At 38.3% G+C, this 21,842-nt stretch overlaps 1 protein-coding gene and 1 long non-coding RNA gene across 2 annotated transcripts; one reads left to right on the top strand and one right to left on the bottom strand.

Moving 5' to 3' along the window:
- On the bottom strand, positions 1-10,032 carry LOC140000703 (phospholipase A2-like). Its single transcript, XM_072031357.1, has 4 exons — positions 9,736-10,032; positions 5,692-5,857; positions 2,838-2,944; positions 1-343 (listed from the first exon to the last, which is right to left on the bottom strand). Exons 1-4 carry the CDS (start codon positions 9,782-9,784, stop codon positions 198-200), a joined length of 468 nt encoding a protein of 155 aa, XP_071887458.1. The 5' UTR covers positions 9,785-10,032; the 3' UTR covers positions 1-197.
- Positions 6,355-11,125, top strand: LOC101792929 (uncharacterized). The gene is made up of 4 exons (XR_003500688.3): positions 6,355-7,147; positions 8,201-8,293; positions 10,132-10,288; positions 10,401-11,125. It is a non-coding gene; the product is annotated as an uncharacterized lncRNA (long non-coding RNA).
- Positions 11,126-21,842: the final 10,717 nt, after the last annotated feature.

Genomic DNA, 21,842 nt, shown 5'->3' with positions numbered 1-21,842 from the left:
TGCTTTTTTAGTCCATGTATTGTAAAAGATAAATGAGAATGTAAACGTTTACTTCAGTCGTTCTGGGATAGAGAAGCTAGAGTGGCAGGAAGGAGAATCAAGAAAGCGAAAAATCATTTATTGTCAATACTGTGATAAAAATAGTCTTTTTAGTTTTAAACGCATATGGAGTTTTCATAAAGGCTGATGTTTTGTACCTAATATCTACACACAGGCTGAATCTCACCACACATAACATCTGGCCACAAAAGGTACTTTGTATGATAAGGAGCTTTAGAAAAACATTTGGCAGCTTGGCTATCACATTCACATGCCATTTTTTGACACTTTTCTTCTATTGATTCTGAAAGAAAACAAATAAGTTTGATATTAGTTTGAAGTAATTAGAAATAACAAATGGAACTACTGCAATCATTACTTCCTATTCTATGTTTGGCAGATAAATAATGCAATCCTTTACAAAACAGCAATCATACTTTATTTTACTCTTGTAGTTCAAATGCAACAGGAACTGTACTGAACTTTAGTAAGACAGTTCTTTTGCGTATTGGGAAATCTGTTGTATTTAGACTGAGCTCCATGCAAGGACAGCTCAGCAATAGAGGATACATAAGCAGGGTTTGCTTTAGCAAAAGTTCTCTACCTTCTTTAGAAAAGGAATTCTGGTAAATAATTCCTCTGGAAAGTGATATGTAACCCTCTTTTCCTGCCCTTTTGCTCTAGTGAAATTTGAGTTTGGGGAGAAATTTCCATTTCGCATGTGCTTTTACTCCATTAAAGGATGTAGCATTAAAAATTATCTATGTGTAATAAAGAATGCAAAGGTGTTCCATCTTCAGCTTATATTCTCCCTGCTCCCCCGCCTTTTTTTTTTAATTAAGGTATTCTGTAAGAAGTTAGGTAAAGTATGTTAAAGTACAATAAAATCCATCTCTAGCCATGGTTGTTTTGTAATTGTAGTCCTTAACAGAAACTTAGTAGGGTTTTTTGCCATGAATGCTGTCTTCTAGCATTAATGTTTCTTGTTGGCATGAACGGTTTCTTCCACAGCAGTATGTTTTAGTCTTATTGTGCCAACCCAGAAACGCAATTTTTTTTTCCTGCAGCAGTCTGTAAACTGAAAAAAAATTGATGATGTTTTGTCAGAGCGTGAAAGCTTACCTCGATCTCTGCTTGAGATTTGTCTAGGAGCAGAACAAGCATTCAGTTTTGTGATGAAGAAACTCAAATTCTGCTATGAAATGTGACTGTTTTTAATGTATATACGTTGATGTTGTAACTAGCTACCCTATAAGCTTCTCAATAGCGTAAGTAGTATAAATAAAATGTTAACTGAGAAGACTAGAGAAGAACTATTTTTTTATTTTTTGGGGGGGGTGGGGGGAGGAAGGGAAGGGTTATTGCTCCAAACTTTGCTAGCATACCATTTGAGAAAGTTATTTTATTATTTTGTTCCAACTTTATTTATTGCTGAAATGCTTATTGCCTTGACTAGTATTTCAAAATGTCAGCTTCTGGTCTGGAATAGGAGCAGAACCTTTACAGCCAAACATAGGCTGACTGCAATTTGACTGTTAGATAGTTTAAGAGAGAAGATGCTTAGCACTTCCGGAGCGGAGGAGGAAATTACTAAGTAGAGAGTCTATATGAGCTAGATGCTTGGGCAAAATAGGGGTTGAATGAAAAGGAGGAAAGAAAATAACATCAAAAAACTTCATCTGATTTCAGGTCAGGCAAATATTAAATTGAGTTGTGAAGCGAGGGCTTTTGTTTTGTTTTCTCTGAATGACCTACCCTGCTACCTGTAAAATATGTCAGTCTGAGAGTTAACTTTTAATCAAATTTATAAAAGGGCCTGCACTTTTGCAATGCAAATAGTAAGATACCCTGATTTGTATTCTGGGTAGTAGCATACATGCAAAATAACTTTGACTTAAAAAATATATTTTTTAAAAAGTGTTAAGTGTTTTAAGGGCTTGCAAAGCTTGGGGGCTTCTTAGGTGTTATAGCTTCAAAAAGTTCTTTAAGTATATGTGAAAACACTGAGTGTTGTAAACAAATCATAGAAAAGACATGTTGCTTCTCCCTGTTACATATATTTGTTTCATTTCTTTATCATCTCTTTGTCCCTCCCTTTTATACTGTAGCTTGGCATGTATTACATTCATATTTTGGAGCAATCAAACAAGCTTTATCAGGTTGAATTTTCAAAACTACATTTTATGGCTTGTGGACACGCTATTTCAATAAACAAATATACTCATCAAATAACTTATTACCTCAGTGTTTGAACTTTTAAGTTTTAATTGCAGTCACTTGTGCATTGCAGTCACTAGCAGTGTGGTGTGCAGTCAGTCAGTGGTAAGTATGTCAAAAATGTGTACATTGTGAACTTAGAAATGGTATGTAATATTTTCTGCTGAGTATAAAAATGATCCTTTTTAAACAGCTGTAATTTTCTGTCCCTGTTTGTAGCTGCTTTCCAGTTGGAGACCATGGCATAGCGTGGGTTCCTTAATATATGTACATGTTACACAGCTTGAGTGAGAATGGGTAGGTTGGTTTGTTTATTTTTGAAGTATTTTCTGAAAAAAATAATAGAAACTTGTAGATCAGAATTTTGCTTGGTTATGTCAGCAGGTGGGGATTTAGAAAAAGAAATTGCATTCAGTTGGTATAGTCATGCTTTCTCGAAAAATAGCATACCCTGCAAAGAGGTTGCAAAAGGAGGGAAGGTAAAATAAGGATTTTGCAGTTAAGGAAGCATCTCTTTATGAAGTCCATGAGGCAACCAGTGCAAGAAAAACTAAACCCAAAAACATTAACCGTCCACTCACCACACATGGCAACATTGTCTTCACATTCCCAGTGGTAACTTGCTATCTTAGGGTGACAACCTGCTCGTTCTGCCTTACCATAGCAGCAGTCATGGTTAAAGCAGCACCTGAGAGAAACAGAAATGGGTTTGCCTTAATTTTACTGTAGTAATTTACAGTCACATAATCCAGATGGCTTTTATCAGCATATTTAGTAGGTTGTAAAGTAATAAAACAGTAAATGTATGAATGTGCAAAGAGTTGCCTAACTGAATCAAAACAGGATAACTGCTTAACAGATAATATAGACATTAAGTATTCTTTCAGGGGAAAAAAGTGTCTGATACACATTGATCTAGTTGAACTTTCCCTTTCATCTGTAAGAATCTATCAAGTATTCTCAGTTTTAAACAAAATGCCTACCCCCTCCCTTTTAGCCCCTTTCAAGAAGATGATTAAACACCAGTATAGTTTGTCAGATAATAAGTGACTTATTTTTCTGCCAATTATTGATGACTTTTGTAACAATTTCGGCGGAGGGAAGAGTTAGATGAGAAAACTTGTTAGGCCAAAGCATACTACCAAAAATGTCTTTTCATGGCAAAGTCCTTAGATGGTGCAGGTGAACTGTTCAGTAACGCATAGGCATGGCTGCAGTTTAATGTCATATACCTAAAACTGTTTACTCCCTATCATACAAAAAAATAGAAAATTACCCCAGATCATGCTTTAAAGGTTATTCTTTCCACATTTGAGACAATGAATTCATAGACTTTCTATCACACTGTGGAACTAAACAGTATAGGTAAGTGTTAATGGCATATTTTAATGCTTAAAAAAAATAGTTATTCATATGGTGTGGAAACACTGCAAGCCCAGAATAGCAAGTAGGGAAGGACCTGAATTCAGATAGATAGTTTGCAAGTCTTTGCTGCAGACTGTTCTTTTTCCTTAGTGGAAGAACAGGATGCATCTGCAAGCTTTTTGCATTCAGTCATTGTTACCTCCTGGTAGCCTACAACTATCATACTATAGTATGTAGGTGATGTTTAGCAATGGTGTTTAGGTTGCCTGAGGAATCTGTTTGCAAGAGACCTCATGGCATTGACTTTTTCTCACTTGAAATGACTTTTTTTGTATGCTTGTTAAATAATTACGTGGTAATTGTACAGCAATCTTCACTTAAACATCCTGTAGTACTTTACAGGCATTTTGCTATTCAATTTTTAAGTAGCTCAATACATCCATTTTACATGTATGAGTAAGTGTCTTCCAAGAAACAAAAGAAAAAAATGGACTCAGAGTCTTCATAGCAGGACTAAGGTAAATAAACCAGGAAGTATGTCCTTTTCTTTTCTTTTTTTTTTTTTTTTTTTTGCCACAGTTCAGTCTATCTTCATGTCTCTACGGAAACAGCAGTCTTATTAAGAATGCCTCTCTTATATTTTTAGAATAACTTTAGACCTAATTTAAGAATTTAATATAAAAAACAAATGCTTCTGTATTTTAGATGTCTTATAAAAGCAATAAAAATTGTCTCCATTTGAAAGTTTTTGCGATAAGCATAAATTTAAATTGCAGTAAGTATTATACAAATAATTCCATTACAGACATTCTTGCTTCCGATTAAGTATTTCTGTAATTTCACTTAAATTGTTTTCAGACCTAATTCTGAATGTAAACAGTTCACAGTGTAGCTCATGACTATAAGAAATACAATTTGGTAAGAGTGTTTGATGCTACATGTTAATTAGTGCCAAATACTAATTTGGTCAAATGCAGAAGCAGAGTAATAAGCCACTTCTGGCTTGTTCTTAATATTACATAGCCATGGCTTGTGCAGAATAAGCTTCTTGCTATTATGGGACTTCTGTAAAGTGAGAAATAGACTCACAAGGAAAGATTAGCAAACTATAGATGCTTCACCACTATCTTTGGTTATGCAATTAACTATAACTAATAACAGATCCTTCTTTTCATGTGTTCCCAGCCATAAAGCAGCAACCACAAATACTCTCTTTTAAAACAACAGAACTTATGTGCAAAAGCTTGAAATACATATGAAAAGATCCTAAAAGTTTAAGGTCTGAACACAACTACTCCGTGCAAAAAACTCGGATGCAAGCTTTCTGTATGTCTTTCTGTATGTTCTACCCCAAATGTAAGTGTCAGGTATTTGTTTTAATTTGTTTTACAATATAATCTGGTTGGAAAGTGATAACCAAGAGGTAACATATGGTGGGGAAATTTATTGTTATAATGATAACCTTGAAAACGTAAAACTTTTATTTAACTTTTATTTAACTACAATAACCATGAAATCATCTCCCTGACAGCTAACATTCAATTATTAGTTAAATTGATGGTAGTCAGTATAATAAGGTCTCATACTAGATTTAAAAGGACTGGTTTTATAATTATTGTAGTAATGATTCATAGCTCCTCTTATTCAAAAGTTATTTTTCACAGGCTGAATTTTGCACAACTTTCTATGTACTATTCATCCCATTTTATTAGTGTTCAAAACAGAATTGGAATCAAAAGACTTGCAATTGGGGCTTTTTTAATAGATAGTTTGAATGTTTGAGTTTTTAAAACGTCTCTAAGAAGACTTCAGTTTTCAGCCAAGCAGCAACAGCAAGAAAACTCAGTTGTACCATGAAACAAGTAGTAATGCAGTAAGACTTTGAGCTAAAGACTCATGTAGGCCTACAGTGATACTATTTAAATAACTTCAGAGTTTCTTAGCATTCTGAAGAATTTAGAGTCAGTTCCCTTGTTGATGTTAAATAGGCCTAATTCATATTTGAGTCCTTTTTCTCTGTCATTTGCAAGCATTCAGCACTTTGCTACTCAGATAAATAGTTACTCTTACCAATCTACTCTGTCCTTGGGCCATCCTCTTCCTCCCAGTCCACAGTAGCATCCATATCGTAGGTAGGCAAAAGGAGATCGTCCTGTAGTACATCTAATGGCTCCGGCTAATTCCAGAATTCCTCTTTTGTTCCTTAAACGGGCTTCCCCAAGAGTGTCTCTATAAACTATGGAAGAAAAACTTTGCGTTGAATCTAATGTGCAGACACAGTCATTTATGTTATTAGTATTTATTTTAACTTTGATAATATATATCAGTACTTTGAAATAATGCTCCATTCTCTTTTTGAAACTCTGGGGGACAGTGATTGACTGTCCTTGACCCAATCCCTTTTCCCCTACTTGGTAGTGAGCAGAATACTGAACAGCATTCAGAAAAGGTGTTGTGTTTTCCTCCCATAAAGGCAGCATATAATGACAGACTTCAGTCATTTCTGTTCTTAAAACTGGCTAGAGCTAGCATGTTCTGTGGTCTAGATCCACAAGTCTGCTAGGACTAGATGTACTAAGTGTTGACTTTCTCCTTATCCTAAAATGCAATTTTGCCTATGTTATTACTTTATATAATATAAAATTCACACTTGTACAAGTATATCCTTTTTCATGGGGTACTTTTTTTTTTTTCCACTAAAGTATCCTAATTTCTAGGTTGAGATGCCAAGTAACTGATTTTACTGGGGGAGAGAGGAATTTCTGTTGTTATAATAAGTTGAAGGGATGAAGGGTGTGTGTATAAATTTGGGAGGGAATTCTTTTTGTTGATGTATGTGAAGGTTGTGAAGACTGTATGATTAATGTATATTTTAATGATAATTCCCCTTCAGGGAGCAGAGAAGCATGTGGGTGCTTGGAATCATTTATAGGGAAGTTAGAAAAAATGTTGGTTGTTTAAGGGATTCTCACCATCATCTCTACAGAACAAGACTATTGAAGGACTTTATTGTAGCCATCAGTTCAATACTAAAGCTGTCAGGTCCTGGGCAGATTAACGTTGGGACACCATGTGACTCTTTTTAGGGCTTCAGGTCATCCTTCAGTTTTAGCTAACACATCAAAGACCCTGGATGGTAAATAGGCAGCATTTCCTTGCACTGAAGGCTCCAACCTATTTTCAGAAATTTTTAAGTCTTAAGTTATTTTTACACCAGCATTGAAAACATTACCTTTGCTATCAGTACAGGCTCAATAAATTACTGGAAAAAAATGTTGCAGTAAGACTGCAGCATTACAAACTAAAACAGCTCATAATCTTAAGTGGTTAGTTTTGCTAGTCCTGTAGCTAGCCAGTAACAACTGAAGGAACGACGTTAGTGGCTAACGGCAAAGCCAGGTTTGCTGTACATGATGTTAGTAACTGACGAAACCCCAGAAGCAAGTGAAGAATGTACAGAGTGTATCTTGCTTCTTGGCTGCTGGGGAAGGAAGGTGTAGGAGGGCAACAAGACAGAAAGAGAAAGGTAAGAACTTCCAAATCACATTTCTGGTTACATCACAGTTGTCTGTTAACTTCGGAGAAATCACAATCCCATATTTAAATCCAGGTAAAATGGAAGTTGTCTACTCCATGGCGAGCTCAAGTATAATTTTTTTGAAGTATGCCACATAAATTAAAAGGAAATGAAATCTTTACCCTTGGAATTTTTCGATGTTACAGCATCTGGACATCCAGGTATAAAGCAAGGCTGTATTGTACCAGATGCTCAAAACGAGGCTGAAGGAAAGGTTTGTTCCAACAGCTTTATAACCCAAGTATAATAAAAGCAATGAAGGATGCTCCTAGAACTCACATAATGACAGAAACAGGAGGAGTATTAGCACGGTAATGATAGCGTTAGTCTATTAGCAGCACAATAAATGTTTACAAAATATTTTATCAGAACTTCCATGGAATAAAGCCAAAGAAAATGTTAAAATTTCAGGTGTTCCTGCTCTCAAAAGAAACCTTTACAGACAGGTATTTGGAGGTTAGGGGGGAAACAAAACTAACAAGAGATCAGCAAACTCAAGTTTAAATGGATGTGATATACCTGATTTGGAAGTAAAGGTTGAAGGAAAAACAATGCTATACCAATTTTAAGATTACTTTACACATTAAAAATAGCAGATGGGGACACAAACACAATCTATTCAGTTCTACGTGATTCTAATGAATAAACCACAGAGATTAAAAGCTACCAGGTGACTTTTTGAAGAGTGAAATTAAGTTAACAGTGAAGGCAGCCTGAGAGAAAGTAACACTAAGTAATCACATTATGTTGGTGTCCTGCCTGATTTCAAATCAGTAATTTTGTTGCCCAAATTGGAGTCCTGCCACATTTGGAGAGTTTAAAATTCATTGTACCTTCATGGTTTGTCACCTGTATGAACTCCTAAGCATTTTGATTGTGCTATACATGGTTATAGAATTATACAATACTTTGGGTTGGAAGGGACAATGTAATAATTAAGATGTTTTTGTGAGATGTTTTCTGCCTCAGAAATGGTCTTTCTCACCTCATCTTGTTGCACAGACTACTGATACGCCATCTCTATGAACTGTGGTCGCGTATAAACTATGAACAGATAAATTTGCCTGGTACTGTGGACCAAGCATTGAGAAACAGGTAAATTGCATTTCCCTTCCTCCTCACTGCCTACAGAATGGGTGACTTCGATGCTTGACTCAGCTGTCGGGCTGCAGCCAGGCTCTCTCTGTAACGATTGCTGTAGGCTGGCACAAGCAGTGAAACAGTCTTTCATTGTTTTCCTTAATGTTCTTGCTGAGGTTTGGACTGTGCAAAGGATGAAGTCTTGGAGGATGATCAAAATGCAGAAGGAATAATAGGGGCACTCTGAAGTGAGGAAGCAGAATTGGGGCAGTGAGCCTTGTGGAACATAAAGTTGGCCCCATTATGCAAGCACGTTACCTTGTGGTCTTTAATCAGGTGACTTTTTTTTTTTTCCCCAGACCCCTGATTCATTCTGTACAGAGGATATGCTGTAAGAACAGGTCAAGGCTCTTGTCCTTAAGGTCTTTCTATTTGTGAGATTTAGTTTGCTGAATTTGCAAGTGGTTTAAGAATGTGTGGAAAAGTGCAAGACAAAAGCGAATCTCTTAGTTAAAGCAGCTGAATGCTATTCTGGAAAACTGGATTTTATCCTTACAGCTGTTGGAGAGGTTCAGCATGAGGTTAGTTTTAACCCTTTAAAACAATGCCTCTCAATGGTCCCAGCCTGCTGAATATCCCAGGGCTAGAGAAACAAATTACGAGTGTACTGCTGAGAGCTAGGCTTTGAGCAGTTGATGTTTCCTGTCATCTAAAGTAGCAGAAAATAAGATTGGGTTCTGTCATTTCACCATGGAAACCTAAAATTAGTAGATGCTTTTATTTATGTATTAACTTAGCTACCTATCTGTAAAAGAGGGATGATGATGGTATAGTTTCAAAAAAGTGTGGAGTAAGTACATTCAGGCACTATGCTGATGAATGCCTCAGAAAATCTATGAGGAAATGGAATAAATTATTACAACCGGTCTCTAATACTGTTTAAGAAACAGGATATTAATTTAATAAGTAGGGGACAAAAAAAAATTAAATACCTGCTAAGTGAGCAGTCTGTTATAGTCAGGTACGAGGCAGGGGTCCTTTAACTACATTCCCGTGTTGTAACTTACTCCCGAGGAATGAGTCGGTCTCTATGAATAAGCCCGCTGTAGCTGTGCAGACAATCCTAGCACCAGCAATTCCTTACTTCAGGACTGCTTTGTGCCTCGGGTGTCTTATGCCCTGAGCTGGGTATGGCAAAACATCCTGCCTCTGTGGAAAGGTTATTACACCTGCAGTTGGGTTTTACCTACCAAACTTTTACACATTTTGCCTATTACTGATGAACTTGTGTTGGGGGGGGGGGGGGGGAAGGCAGCAAAGCTCCCCCCAAGATGCAAAGCCCCCTTCCAGCCTCCCCCCGGCCCAGCAGCTCCCCTTGTCGGGGGCAGGTCTCAGGCCGGGGTCGCAGCCCCTGTAGCCCTGCCCCCGAGCCCCGTCCGCAGCCCCAGGGCACTCACCAGCCAGCAGCAGCAGCAACAGCAGCAGCGGGGCCGGGCGGGGCGCCATGGGCAGCGGGGGCGAGCAGCGCGGCCTCGCTCTGCGGCCGTCGTGCGGGACTGAGCCGGGGCCGCCCTCGCCGGCCCTAAGAGGCTGCCCCCGGGCCGGACACCGCGCTCCCGAGAAGGGAGGAGCAGCTCGGCTCTGCTGCGGGGTGGTGCCCAGCGCCGGGTTCGTGCGCTGAACCGGGAGGCCGGGGAGGCAAAGCTGCCCCTGCTGCTGCAGCCACCCGTGGAGCTGCCTGTGTGCTCCGCAGCTCGATCGAAGGGACTTTTTAACCTTCCCTCTGGCAAAGTAGGCTTATACTGAGAGCTCTCTCTCTCTCTCTTTTTTTTTTTTTTTTTTTCCACTTCCAGATCATTTACTTCTTGTATATGCTTTCCCTTCCAACTCTTGGATTATTTTGCAAAATCTACAGCTGGGTGTCACATTCCGATCGTGGTGTCATTGCTTCTCAGCACGCAGACAACACCGCTTGCTTTTACATCACTTTTCTTTGCTGCTACATTCCAGGTATTTCATTAGAGTTTTTATTGTTGTACTAAAACCAGTTCATTTCTTCATGCAGCTGGGACCCCTGAAATCCTGTGTATTGATTTTTTTCCTCTCTCTCTTTTGCGTGTAGTATTATTACATTTCAGTATGCCACACCCATTGGATCCCACTGAGACTGACTGGATAAAGAAGTAGAGAGGAGAAAAAGAGACAGTTGGGGTTCTGTCGGTTGGTTGATTTTTTTATTTTATTTGTGTGTGTGTGTGTTTGTGTGTTTTTTTGCTTGTTTTCAACAGGATTTACCAAGAACTTGTTCACACCATTTTACTATTGGAAAGCAGCTTGTAGTTTTGTAGTAAAGGCTATTTTCACCAAAGAAATAAAATGTTTTTGGATGTGTATTGAAGTATGATTCTACTTTTGCATCAAAATACCCTGTTTTCTGCTTCATATCACTCTTCTTTAATCACAAGGGAAGTGGAAAATCATATGTGGTCTGATTGCAAAAGACAAAAAGCACGCACAGACAGATCAGGTTTGTTTTTTGTTATGTTCTCATTAATCCACCCTATGAACTGTTTGTGTTGGCACAGAAGTTAGGGTAGTGCGGGATAAATGTGGAAACACATCAGCTGAAGGTAGGATATTGACATACCTTTGCACACCTGACACAACTTTGTGTAACTGCCTGCAGAACACCAGAAGCAGTTCATTAGCCAGGCAAGGCTGTACGTTGTGCCCAAATAAACAGACGCACTCATGGCGTGAAGTTTTCACAAACCACAAAGCATGGTTTCCAGCTCGAGAGGCATTATGCCGAGGCATAGGCTTCGATAGTTCTGTATCCTGGTAGAGGCTCACTCTGTGATGCCAAGCAGCTTGTGATACAGGGTGCTACTGTGCACTGCCAGCAGTTTCTTCTATCCCTACTTTGTGGCCATTCTGAGCACAGCAGAGCTACTGCTGTACCTCCTGGGAAGCTGGATTTGCATGCTGGAAAAATGGGATCTCTGGCAATCCTAACTGTTGTCAATGATCCTGAAAAAGTTTTGCTAATATATGAGCCATAGCAGATAATCCATCTGTTGGAATAGATTCTATTTATTTATTTTTATTTGAAGATTTTGTTGCTACTGCCATCAACTGGGTCAAAGCAATTTTCTTATTACTCATGGAGTCACGCTGCTAATTACTGTTACACTATTTTTATATTGTCACTTATACATTATTTGTTTACTGACTCTTCCGGTCAATAAGTCACACCTATTAGAGTGTTTTAATAGTGTTGAACTGCAGTATAGTGAAACTTCCAGTTGAACAGTATCCCATCCAACATACCACTGGATATGACATTAAAAACAATATCCAGGGGAGCAACATGAATTAAATATTGTGTTTGCTCTTCAGGAGACTGCCTGATGCAATGTGCTGGTGCACCTGATGTTGGCTTAGTACAGCTGATGTGGATTTTTCATCTAAAGTGGCTAATTCTTCTCATATACATGTTATGCAACTGTCACAAAATTTCATGCTATTAACATTTAAGTGAGGTGATATTTGCAGAAGTTATACGTAGAGTAATAGAAAGTATTACAGCAGTGTATTATTTATCTATATGTACCTACTGAATAGTTTATATGTAAATAGTTTGAACTGGAACAGAACCATCTTCTTGGTGTCCTGCGGCCCTGGGAAATGTTCTACTAAAATGAGCAGGATTGACACAGAAATGGGCTGTCAAAGTTCCAGTAGCTTCTGCAGCATTTATCCAGGCGATCATATAATCAGTTACTTTTAAGAAATATATTTCTCTTTCTGTAGAGACCACATAAGAGGTTACAGCTGATTTGATGTATTTCTTAGGTCGTGAGGTGGTGATAGTGCTTGCGTGTGAGTACTTTTTCCCATGCTCTATATTTAAATATGCTTCCTAAAATTTCATCTGTGATTTTAAAATGCATTTTCACTGAAGGACAGAAAGTAATCCTACAACCCTTGAAAAATCACATGAGATTGAAATGCTCAGGCTACAGCTGCTTCCATTAGAAAAGAGAAAAAGATGTGAGGTGACAAACTATATGAAGTAAGGAATGCAAGTCAGGATTTCTGTTTCACAAGAACTGCAGTAAAAGGAAAATATCTAGTGAAATCAGGACAAAAAATCTGAAAAATAAATACTTCAAGGGGAGTTAGGTTGTCCAAATAATTGCCATTGTATACAGCTAAGAAAATATACTAGTAACAGATTGGAAGTTATTACAGATTATGACGATTGTTTACTTAGTTAATGGGACTCAAAATTCCCTTTACATTTTAAAATAATAGTTTATAGGACAGTGGAAACGTCATATTCACTCTTTCTAGTGTCCCTTTCTTCTTTCTGAAGCACTTGGTAAGTGGTAGAAAGTGTATGCAAGAAATGGCATTTTCTTTCTTACTGGTGAATTTGTACATTGTGAATTGGAGCCGTGCAAGGGTAGGGAGAAGCATTTTCTTTTCAAATATCCTTTCTCAACTAAGGTTGCATGTGCTCAATGGTAGCTTTAATTAAGTTGTTTTTAAATCTGAGGAATGGATTAATATAATTGAGGCAGATAGTTGCACTGAAGAACATTCTCTCAGAACAAAAATATTATGGGCAGTCTTGTTAAGTTGTTTGTAAAGGCCTGTTTTCTGGGTCTATGATTCAGTTTCCTTATGTGTAGAATGAGGATATTAGTCTGTATACACAGCAAGATGGTAACTTTTTGGACTAATTTATTCTAAAATGTTGATGCAAAATGTTGGAATGGTCTAAAACAGGAATAAGTGCAAGGTATCCAGTTCCCCTGTGAGCAGGTGAAGGTGGTGATTTTGAGAAAAACATGATAGTATGTTTGCCATTGACCAAACAGCTGCAAAGCTGTATTTTTTAAGTAACAGAAAAAGTTGCTTTCGTTAACACTTTCTATTTAGTAAGAGCAATTATGTTTACTGAGAAATTAAAAACAAGCAAAAAAAAATGACCTCCTACCTTGGACGAGGGTTGGTTTATGTACTCAGAACTTAGCTATTATGAAGATCTCTAGTAATGATGATGATTGTAGGAGTACTAGGGTGTGTAGGTATCTAAGGCAAGTCCTACAAAATCGGAATTCTATTGTGTTAAGCATGTTGCAATGTACATGACATATTCCTACCCCACTGAATTAATGAGCTAAGCAAGCAACTAATAAAGAATGGTGGAAGAAGTTATTTCTCCTATTGTTATAGATGGGAATGGAAGCAGGGTGATTTGGTGAAACTCTTATGTGAGGGTTGTGGTAGAGCTGGGGAACTGCACCTTTGTGTCTTATTTATCATCATCTTCATAAAAAGAACAGTCTTATTCCAGAATTTGTTTGGAAACAGTCAGTGGCTTTGTTCCCACATTTAGAGGTTTGGCTGGCTTCCTTCTCTTTCATGTCTTTCCGTCCTCTGTAGCTCCTCTTCAGAACCAACGCTTCCTGTTTACCAATGTTTTCTTCATCTCATGCTGCTGGGGATGATGTTCCATAAACAGTAAGAGTTATAAAACATAACCTGGAGAGAGAGAGGTTTGAAATGATTTGAAAATATTCTCCTGAACCAGTTTATAATATTTAATAACATACTTCACGGTACAATCTCAAAACTATTTCTAGCATACAGAACAAAATTCAACTTTGATTTAAGTGAGCAATTGGCTAACGGGCAGGGCCCAAAGGGTTATGGTAAATGGGGCTGCATCAGGCTGGCGGGCGGTCACCAGTGGGGTCCCTCAAGGCTCCATTTTAGGGCCGGTACTTTTCAATATTTTTATAAACCATCTGGATGTAGGAATAGAAGGCATTTTGAGCAAGTTTGCTGATGACACCAAACTTGGAGGAGTTGTGGACTCGAATGAGGGTGGAAAGGCCTTGCAGAGGGATCTGGATAGGTTGGAGAGCTGGGCGATCGCCAACCGCATGAAGTTCAATAAGAGCAAGTGCCGGGTCCTGCACCTGGGACGGGGAAACCCTGGCTGCACGTACAGACTGGGCGATGAGACGCTGGAGAGCAGCCTAGAAGAGAGGGATCTGGGGGTCGTGGTAGACAGCAAGTTCAATATGAGCCGGCAGTGTGCCCTGGCAGCCAGGAGGGCCAACCGTGTCCTGGGGTGCATCAAGCACGGCATCGCTAGTAGGTCGAGGGAGGTGATTGTCCCGCTCTACTCTGCGCTGGTGCGGCCTCACCTCGAGTACCGTGTGCAGTTCTGGGCACCACAGTACAAGAAGGACATGAAACTGTTGGAGAGTGTCCAGAGGAGGGCTACGAAGATGGTGAAAGGCCTGGAGGGGAAGACGTACGAGGAACGGCTGAGGGCACTGGGCCTGTTCAGCCTGGAGAAGAGGAGGCTGAGGGGAGACCTCATCGCAGTCTACAACTTCCTCGTAAGGGGGTATCGAGAGGCAGGAGACCTTTTCTCCATTAACACCAGCGACAGGACCCGCGGGAACGGGGTTAAGCTGAGACAGGGGAAATTTAGGCTTGACATCAGGAGGGGGTTCTTCACAGAGAGGGTGGTTGCACGCTGGAACAGGCTCCCCAGGGAAGTGGTCACTGCACCGAGCCTGTCTGAATTTAAGAAGAGATTGGACTGTGCACTTAGTCACATGGTCTGAACTTTTGGGTAGACCTGTGCGGTGTCAAGAGTTGGACTTGATGATCCTTAAGGGTCCCTTCCAACTCAGGATATTCTATGATTCTATGATTAAGACTATACCAGCCTATGGTATGACTTGCACTGTTTTTGTAATAGTAAGACTATGAGAAGAATAATATGTTCCGAGAGAATTTTGGGAACCATGTTTGTAGCATCCTCAACATGCCCTTTGGCAACAATGTTGTCATGTCCCTCCCATAGAAATGTTGTGCTAGTGCGCAGCTGCCCATAACAGACTGTTGCTGGAAAGGTTATTATTACATAAATGTTCTTTGTTCTGTTCCAGTTTCTACCCTCTCCTTCTCTACTGTAATGGCTACTAGCACAAAGTCCATCCTGTGCATGCAATCACCCAGGTAGATAACAAACTACAAGTATGTTATTGGAGCGCTATATATATAGTGATGTGGATCTGTCTGTTTTATGATATAGAAATATCATCTGTCTTTGACCAAAACCATGAACTGGCAGATTGCAGGGAAGGAATCTGTAAATAATTTCTGACTTTCTTAGCTCTTAAGTTTCAACAGTCATCTGTGACTTTCTGAAGATTTCTTATACACTGTAAGCAAAGTTCTACACTGTAGCATGTGTACCCAAGGGACCCAGGGCCTGATTCCCATGGAACCTACTTTTGATTTTTATACCTGGGTAAGAACAGAGATAGCAATGCAACTCTTCCATTTTTCTTGTAAAGCAAAATTAGAAGGCTGTAGCACAGCAATTAAAACATCCTTCTTGTGATTTATTTTTATAGAGGTTACATCAATGTGTATTCTTGAAACGGCTGCTGTAATGAGCGGGATGATGGGCTAGAGTGAACTCTCAGCAAGTTTGCGGGTGATAACAAATTGGGGGGAGCGGTTGGTACACGGGAGGGCAGGGCTGTTACTCAGATGGATCTAGTCAGGCTGGAAAAATGAGCTATCAGGGACATTATGAAGCTCAGAAAATGCAGAGCCCTGTATGTGGGCTGGCATAACCCCATGCAACAGGACAGGTTGGAAACTGTCTAGAGAACAGCTTCACAGAAAAGGATCTCAGGGTCATGGTGGACAAGTCGAACATGAGTCAACAGTGTGCCCTTGCAGCAAGTGTGTCCAGCTGCATACTGGGCTGAGTATAGCCAGTGGCTTTGGAGGGAAATGATTCTTCCCCTCAATTTTGGTTTCTGTGACATCTGGAGTGCTGTCTGTAGCTTTGGACCCCTAGTAGAAGACGGATGTTGACATACTAAAGCAAGACTCGTGAAGGTCAGTAAGCTGCTTGGGGGCTGCAGTTCACAATGTGCCAAGGAGAATCTGACAGAACTACATTTGCTCAGCATTAAAGATGATGATGTTGAGGAGAGTTGGTATTGTTGTCTAATTAGCTACCTAATAGGAGGGAGTAGAGAAGGAGGGTGTAGAGCTTGGTGCTTCCCAGAGGTACACAAAAGCAAATGGGCACAAGTTCCAACATGGGAAATTCAACATAGGGAAATATATATTCCTTTTATATATGTGTGTATATATATATGTATGTATGTATATAAAAGGGTGGTCACATACCAGAACAGCTTACCCAGAGAGGCTGTGGTAACTCAGTCCTTTAAAATATTCGTAACTGGACTAGACATGGCCTGAAGCAATGTGCTTTCATGGGGCCTGCCTTGAGCAGAAAGTAATGCTGCAGACTTGCAGAAGTCCCTGACCACTTATGTGTTTCTATGGATTGTGATCTGATAGCAGGTAGCTTCAAACTGACAGTTCCACCTTGCAGGGAAAGAGACTCTAATAACAATTTTCTTTTTGCCTAAATGTTTTCATGAAACTACGCCCTGCAGGCAGGGAAGGCAGTACGTCTGTTCTACTGCAATAATAAATTAATTGATAATTATTTCTGCATGTATCACCAACTAAGCTATGCAAATGCACAGGGAGAATAATATGTACTGAATTCAAGGAAAGCTGAGACTTTGCTTGTCTACTTTTATTATCTAGACTGCTTTGTCATAAACAGAAACAATGTTCTTTTCATAAAGAACTACTTTCCTGCCATTTTAATTCACTATTCTGAAATTCCATTTCCGTGCATTTGTCCTTATCCAAATATTCCTCCAGTTCTGTTATATTTTTACTGAGATGTGGGAAAACTACAGAATCATAAGCAGTACTAAAGATGAAGGTAGACTTTAGACTAACAGAGACTGTGTAGACTATTCCACTGAGAGGGCTGAGACAAAAATATACTTATTATCATTTTGTGCAACCCTTTTCTTTTACCTCTTCATTACATCTCATTAAGTGCTGTAAATTGCTTAAAAATGAAGTGCGTATTTTTGTCTCATCTATTTTTTCTTCCATCTTTTGTTATATTACTCTCCATCCCATCAGTGGTGTAACATCCTACTAGGCTGCTTGTATTACAACTATTACAACTTTCTTTATGATCTTTCTGTTCATGATGTCTGCTTTCTCATCTGTCAATAATTTTATGGCAATTGGACACTTGGGAGAGGACAAAAAAACTAAGTTGTGTGTCCATCAAAGGAAAGGTGAGGACAAAGTACCTCTTGTCTGCTCCAGGCTAATCATCCAAAGAACTATCTTTAACTTGTTTAAATGCCATCCAGACTCCTTTGGGAACTGGGAAGTTACTGAATGTATGATTAGGAGACAAGAAAAATGGAAGTACTGAGGAGGGATGTGGGTTGCTGGGAATAGCCAGAGAACTTCTTATGAGTAGGAAAAAAGTGAAAACTAGAAAACTGTGATGTTAAGATACATGGGTTCAAAAAGGCAACGCAGCTCAATAGTGTTGATAAATTCAAGTGTCACCTGTCAAACAGGCTTGGATTTCTTTATTTCCCTTTGGATCATTTCCTACCTTTACTGCATTTTCAGTGTGGGTGGGTGGACAAGGAGTAAATGAAACAGAGAACCGCCAGCTCCATGACCATGATTTTCTACACCTCAAGTAAATCAGATTCTTCTGAACTAGCCAAGAATCGGAGCAGTCATTTGCTGAGGATTATGCATAGAATGGAAGTGCCCAACATGCAGGTCAGCATTCAGTAAAACATCTGTTTAGCTGCTATTGTTTAGCCATTAGTTGCTATTTTGATTTCCCAGGGAGAAGCTAGGATTCTAATCTCAGTAGAAAGTACAAGTTTAAGTACATTCTCAAATCTGGGTCATGCTGACAAACATATTATGTGAGTTTTCTATGAAGGCCTGTTTACCACTGTATTTGTATAGCAACAAATGCCATGGGTACTTTATAATGTGAACAATTTAGAACAACTTATGTAACCTGTAATTATAAAGATGTAAACTTCTGCTTCTTCGTAGTGTCAATTACTGGATTAAGAATACTTTTTTTCCTAAAACTAAGAAAGAGTTTTTATGATTCTATAGGCTGCATATTCCCTTAAAAGTGACCAGTTATGGGCAAGATAAGACATGTTCAAGACATTTGTGAGCGAGAGACTTCTTATAGGCTCACTGTCAGGAAGTGCTAAGAGAACAGTTGAGTCTGAAGGTTGCAGCTGCAGTGGAGTCCCAGTACCCTATAAATATGACAGTGTTCAAGCAAGATGATGATACCTAGCTCTTACAGAGTTCACTGAATCTTCAAAGAGATGTAGATATGTTGCATAATTTAATTTCCATTGTCCAAACTGAAAAATAGGACACCAATGGTTTTGGCAATCTTAAGCCTTGGTTATTGTTTTTGTTTTCATTTTAATACAAGGAATATGACCTGAACCAAATACTTCACTTACTTCCTTAGTTTACAATACAACAAATTCCTAATTGCAAAGCTGTATTTACTAAACTTAATAGAAGCAAGTGTGAAAAACTCTTGTCTGCAGGTCCTGTAATCTTAAGGGTCATATCATCCTAAGCACACAGAGAGACTGTATGCTTTAAAATGACATGTATGAAAAATCTTATGTAGAAAGGAAAAAGTTTTAACTTCGTATTGAGATGCTGTCATTAAATGAATACATCAAATGCCATGGAACTACCCCATGTGTACTAGCAGTGATTGAACTGTCATTCTCTTTGCATTTGCTATAAGGGGCTGTGCTATATTGAGTGTAACAGGCCTTGCTAACTGGCGTCAGGATGTGCAAGACAGCACGAGAAAGCAAGGGATTAAAGGTGTGAATCTTGCTAAATGGATTTACTTCTCTAAAGCACTGATCCTAAAGCATATATAGCATCAAGTCATAGGTGATATTGAGCAGTCAAAAGGAGTTTGGTAACATAGTAGTTCATTCCTCTAAGACTTCCTCGTTTAGGATGTATGCTGTAGCTTTCACTGATTAGTCCTTCAAAGCCTAGAGAAATAAACAGCCATAAAACTTAGCACATTCTAATTGTATTAATTGTTGTTTCAATTATTTTAATGCAGATATTTTCTGTCAAACTCTGTTGAACAAGTAGAAATTTTGTCTAGATTTATTTTGTGACTATGATACCCCCAAATAGGGTATTATGGTGCTGAATATTGTTGGCATCATTTTTTGTTTGCAGATTATCATTTAAAATATAAAATTTCTTATATTTTATGCTTTAACTTTACAGAGCAGAACAGTACTGCATACAAGGAGTACTCTGAATTTTGTGTGATCTGCAAGGCTGCATTTCTTAACCTCAATGCTGATTTGATATTGCTGTGAGAATCCTAACCTTTTTAATTTTCTAGTTCTGTTTGGAATTCTTTAACGCCACATTAATGTTTTACTGTTATTCTGTTTATTTCCTCTCTCAGAAAGAAGAAAAGCTAAACCCTTATTAGTTTATGCTCCATGTAATCCCTAGGAAGGATTTGCCAGGAACGGATAATCTTTGCTTGATTCCAAGTCTTATTTAGATTGGAGGGTCAAGGGGAGACGTACCCCAACTTAATTATATAGCAATTCTAATTCATGTTCATTCTGTAGAATACCGTGCAGAGTTTTTGTTTTGATTTTTTTCTGATAGCCACCAATATAAAAAGCACTGATTTTTCTGATAGCCACCAAAGAAAATACCTGTATTTATTAAATAAAAAAAAGTCAATACTGTACATCACTGTTTTAAACATATAGATGTTCTTAAGTAACTGTGTGTTGAGATACTAAAAGGTCATTTTCTCACTTTCGGTAAGGTAGTGTTTTTTATTTTTGAATTTATGTTGAAGCAGTGAATAATTTGCCTATGGATATGTGGAAACATTTTGCTTTATGCATGCAATGAAGTAGACTTAAAATGTAATGCAAAGTGGTTAATTATCTGTAATGATATCATCCCTGATCCTAGGGAAGGGAATGCATGTTCCTTTGGCCAGAAATAAAACAAACATTAAACAACTGCTTTTATATAAAGAAAGAAATATTTTTAATTGTAGCACATATATTGTATCCCCCCAACCCCCTTAATTTTTCTGTAATCTGCGTACCTAGCTGATTACCCCACAACTGGGAGAACTGGTATTAGGTGGGTGCCTTTATGATCATTATGACTGTAGGCTGAAAGGAAGAGGAGGAGCTGCAGGAGCCCTAATTTTACTTGAAATACTGGACTTAGGAAACCATGTGAAAACACCAGGCAGTATGATTCCTTCAAGAAGGGTCACCAGCAACACAAGAAGTGTGACTACTTATTGGTAAGCTGCTTGTTTCTTGTTCCTTTCCGTTCCGTTCCTTTCCTTTCTTCTGTTCTTCGATGTTTTATCTCAATAAATCATCATTTAGATTTGGCCTCTGCCCACCTTCTTCTTCAGCTTCTTAAGTCACTTGTGATTTATTCAAAGAGTTGATGCTCAGATCACCTCATCTGACTTGTATACCATAGCTCCTGAAATTTCTTGTACCAGCCCAAGTAATTTATTTGAGCAAGGCATATTTCCTATCTGCCTGAAGCATATAATTAAACTTGGAGTCACACAAATTTAGAAGATAAGGGACTTCCTGTTCTGTTAACAGAACCCTTTGGTAAATCGGTAACATGTTTTTAGTAAAAATAAAATCTAATCAACACAATCATTTTTTCTCTTCAAGAAGAAAATTTATATTAATTATTTATTCATTAAAATATTTGTTAAAATAATTTGGGAGAGCCTTTGAGAAGAGGAAGGAATGGCAGTAAGTTCAATACTAAAACATTTCAACTGACACGCAGAAAAACTCTGGTCGTGAAAACATACAAATAAAGCATATGCAGTATGTACTACAGGTTAGGTTCTGTTCTCAGTTAAAACAGTTAATTCCTATTATCTCTAAAACATAAAGAAAAATGTATAAAAACAAACAAAAAAACACCACTAAAGAACAACAACAAAAAAGGGAACTAGAAAAAAAAAAGAAAAAAGAGATGAAACACCAAAAACAACCAACCAAAAAAAAAAACCACAATAGCTATCTAGTACCTGAAATTCAACAGTTTAAAGAAATAATTTTTTTATTTAAATCTCTGCAACTACTGTGTAGGTTTAAATGCTAGCAGCTCAATTTTACAAATTTCAGTAATGAGACACAGAACAACGGAAGCCCTATACAAAGCAAGGTGAAGAGAGGAAAAACTTAGAAGAGCTTAGTTCATTGTCTTATTTTTAGTGCTTTGAAGTGCGCTAGTGCTGCTTATTCTATCATGATAATAATGTACTCTTAAAGAGACTGTATCAAAGCTGACGTGCCTAAAAAATATATATATCAAAAAAACTCAGAGGGTAGGCAACATTGCCTTTTAAAATAGCTTCTAACAATGACTTAGCGTAATTATATATCCTCTAGACTGAGGTTTGGAAGAATGTTAACTCTCCTGTCAATTTAAAACCTTCTTACGTATACAACCCATGGGTGGGGTGCCACATTTTAGAATAGAGCACTTCACTTAAATG

The sequence above is a fragment of the Anas platyrhynchos genome, chromosome Z (genome assembly GCF_047663525.1).
Source record: "Anas platyrhynchos isolate ZD024472 breed Pekin duck chromosome Z, IASCAAS_PekinDuck_T2T, whole genome shotgun sequence".
Taxonomy (NCBI): Eukaryota; Metazoa; Chordata; class Aves; order Anseriformes; family Anatidae; genus Anas; species Anas platyrhynchos.
The sequence above is the reverse complement of the archived record's forward strand: the minus strand, read 5'-3'. Positions and strand labels throughout refer to the sequence as shown.

What these genes read in the sequence shown, in the direction of transcription:
- LOC140000703 (XM_072031357.1), bottom strand. Translation starts at nt 9,784, where the DNA reads ATGGCGCCCCGCCCGGCCCCGCTGCTGCTGTTGCTGCTGCTGCTGGCT. An exon ending in GTTGCTGCTGCTGCTGGCTG is followed by an intron (nt 5,858 to 9,735) that starts GTGAGTGCCCTG and finishes TTTCTTCCATAG; the next exon opens with TTTATAGAGACACTCTTGGG. An exon ending in AGACAATGTTGCCATGTGTG is followed by an intron (nt 344 to 2,837) that starts GTGAGTGGACGG and finishes GTTTTCTTTCAG; the next exon opens with AATCAATAGAAGAAAAGTGT.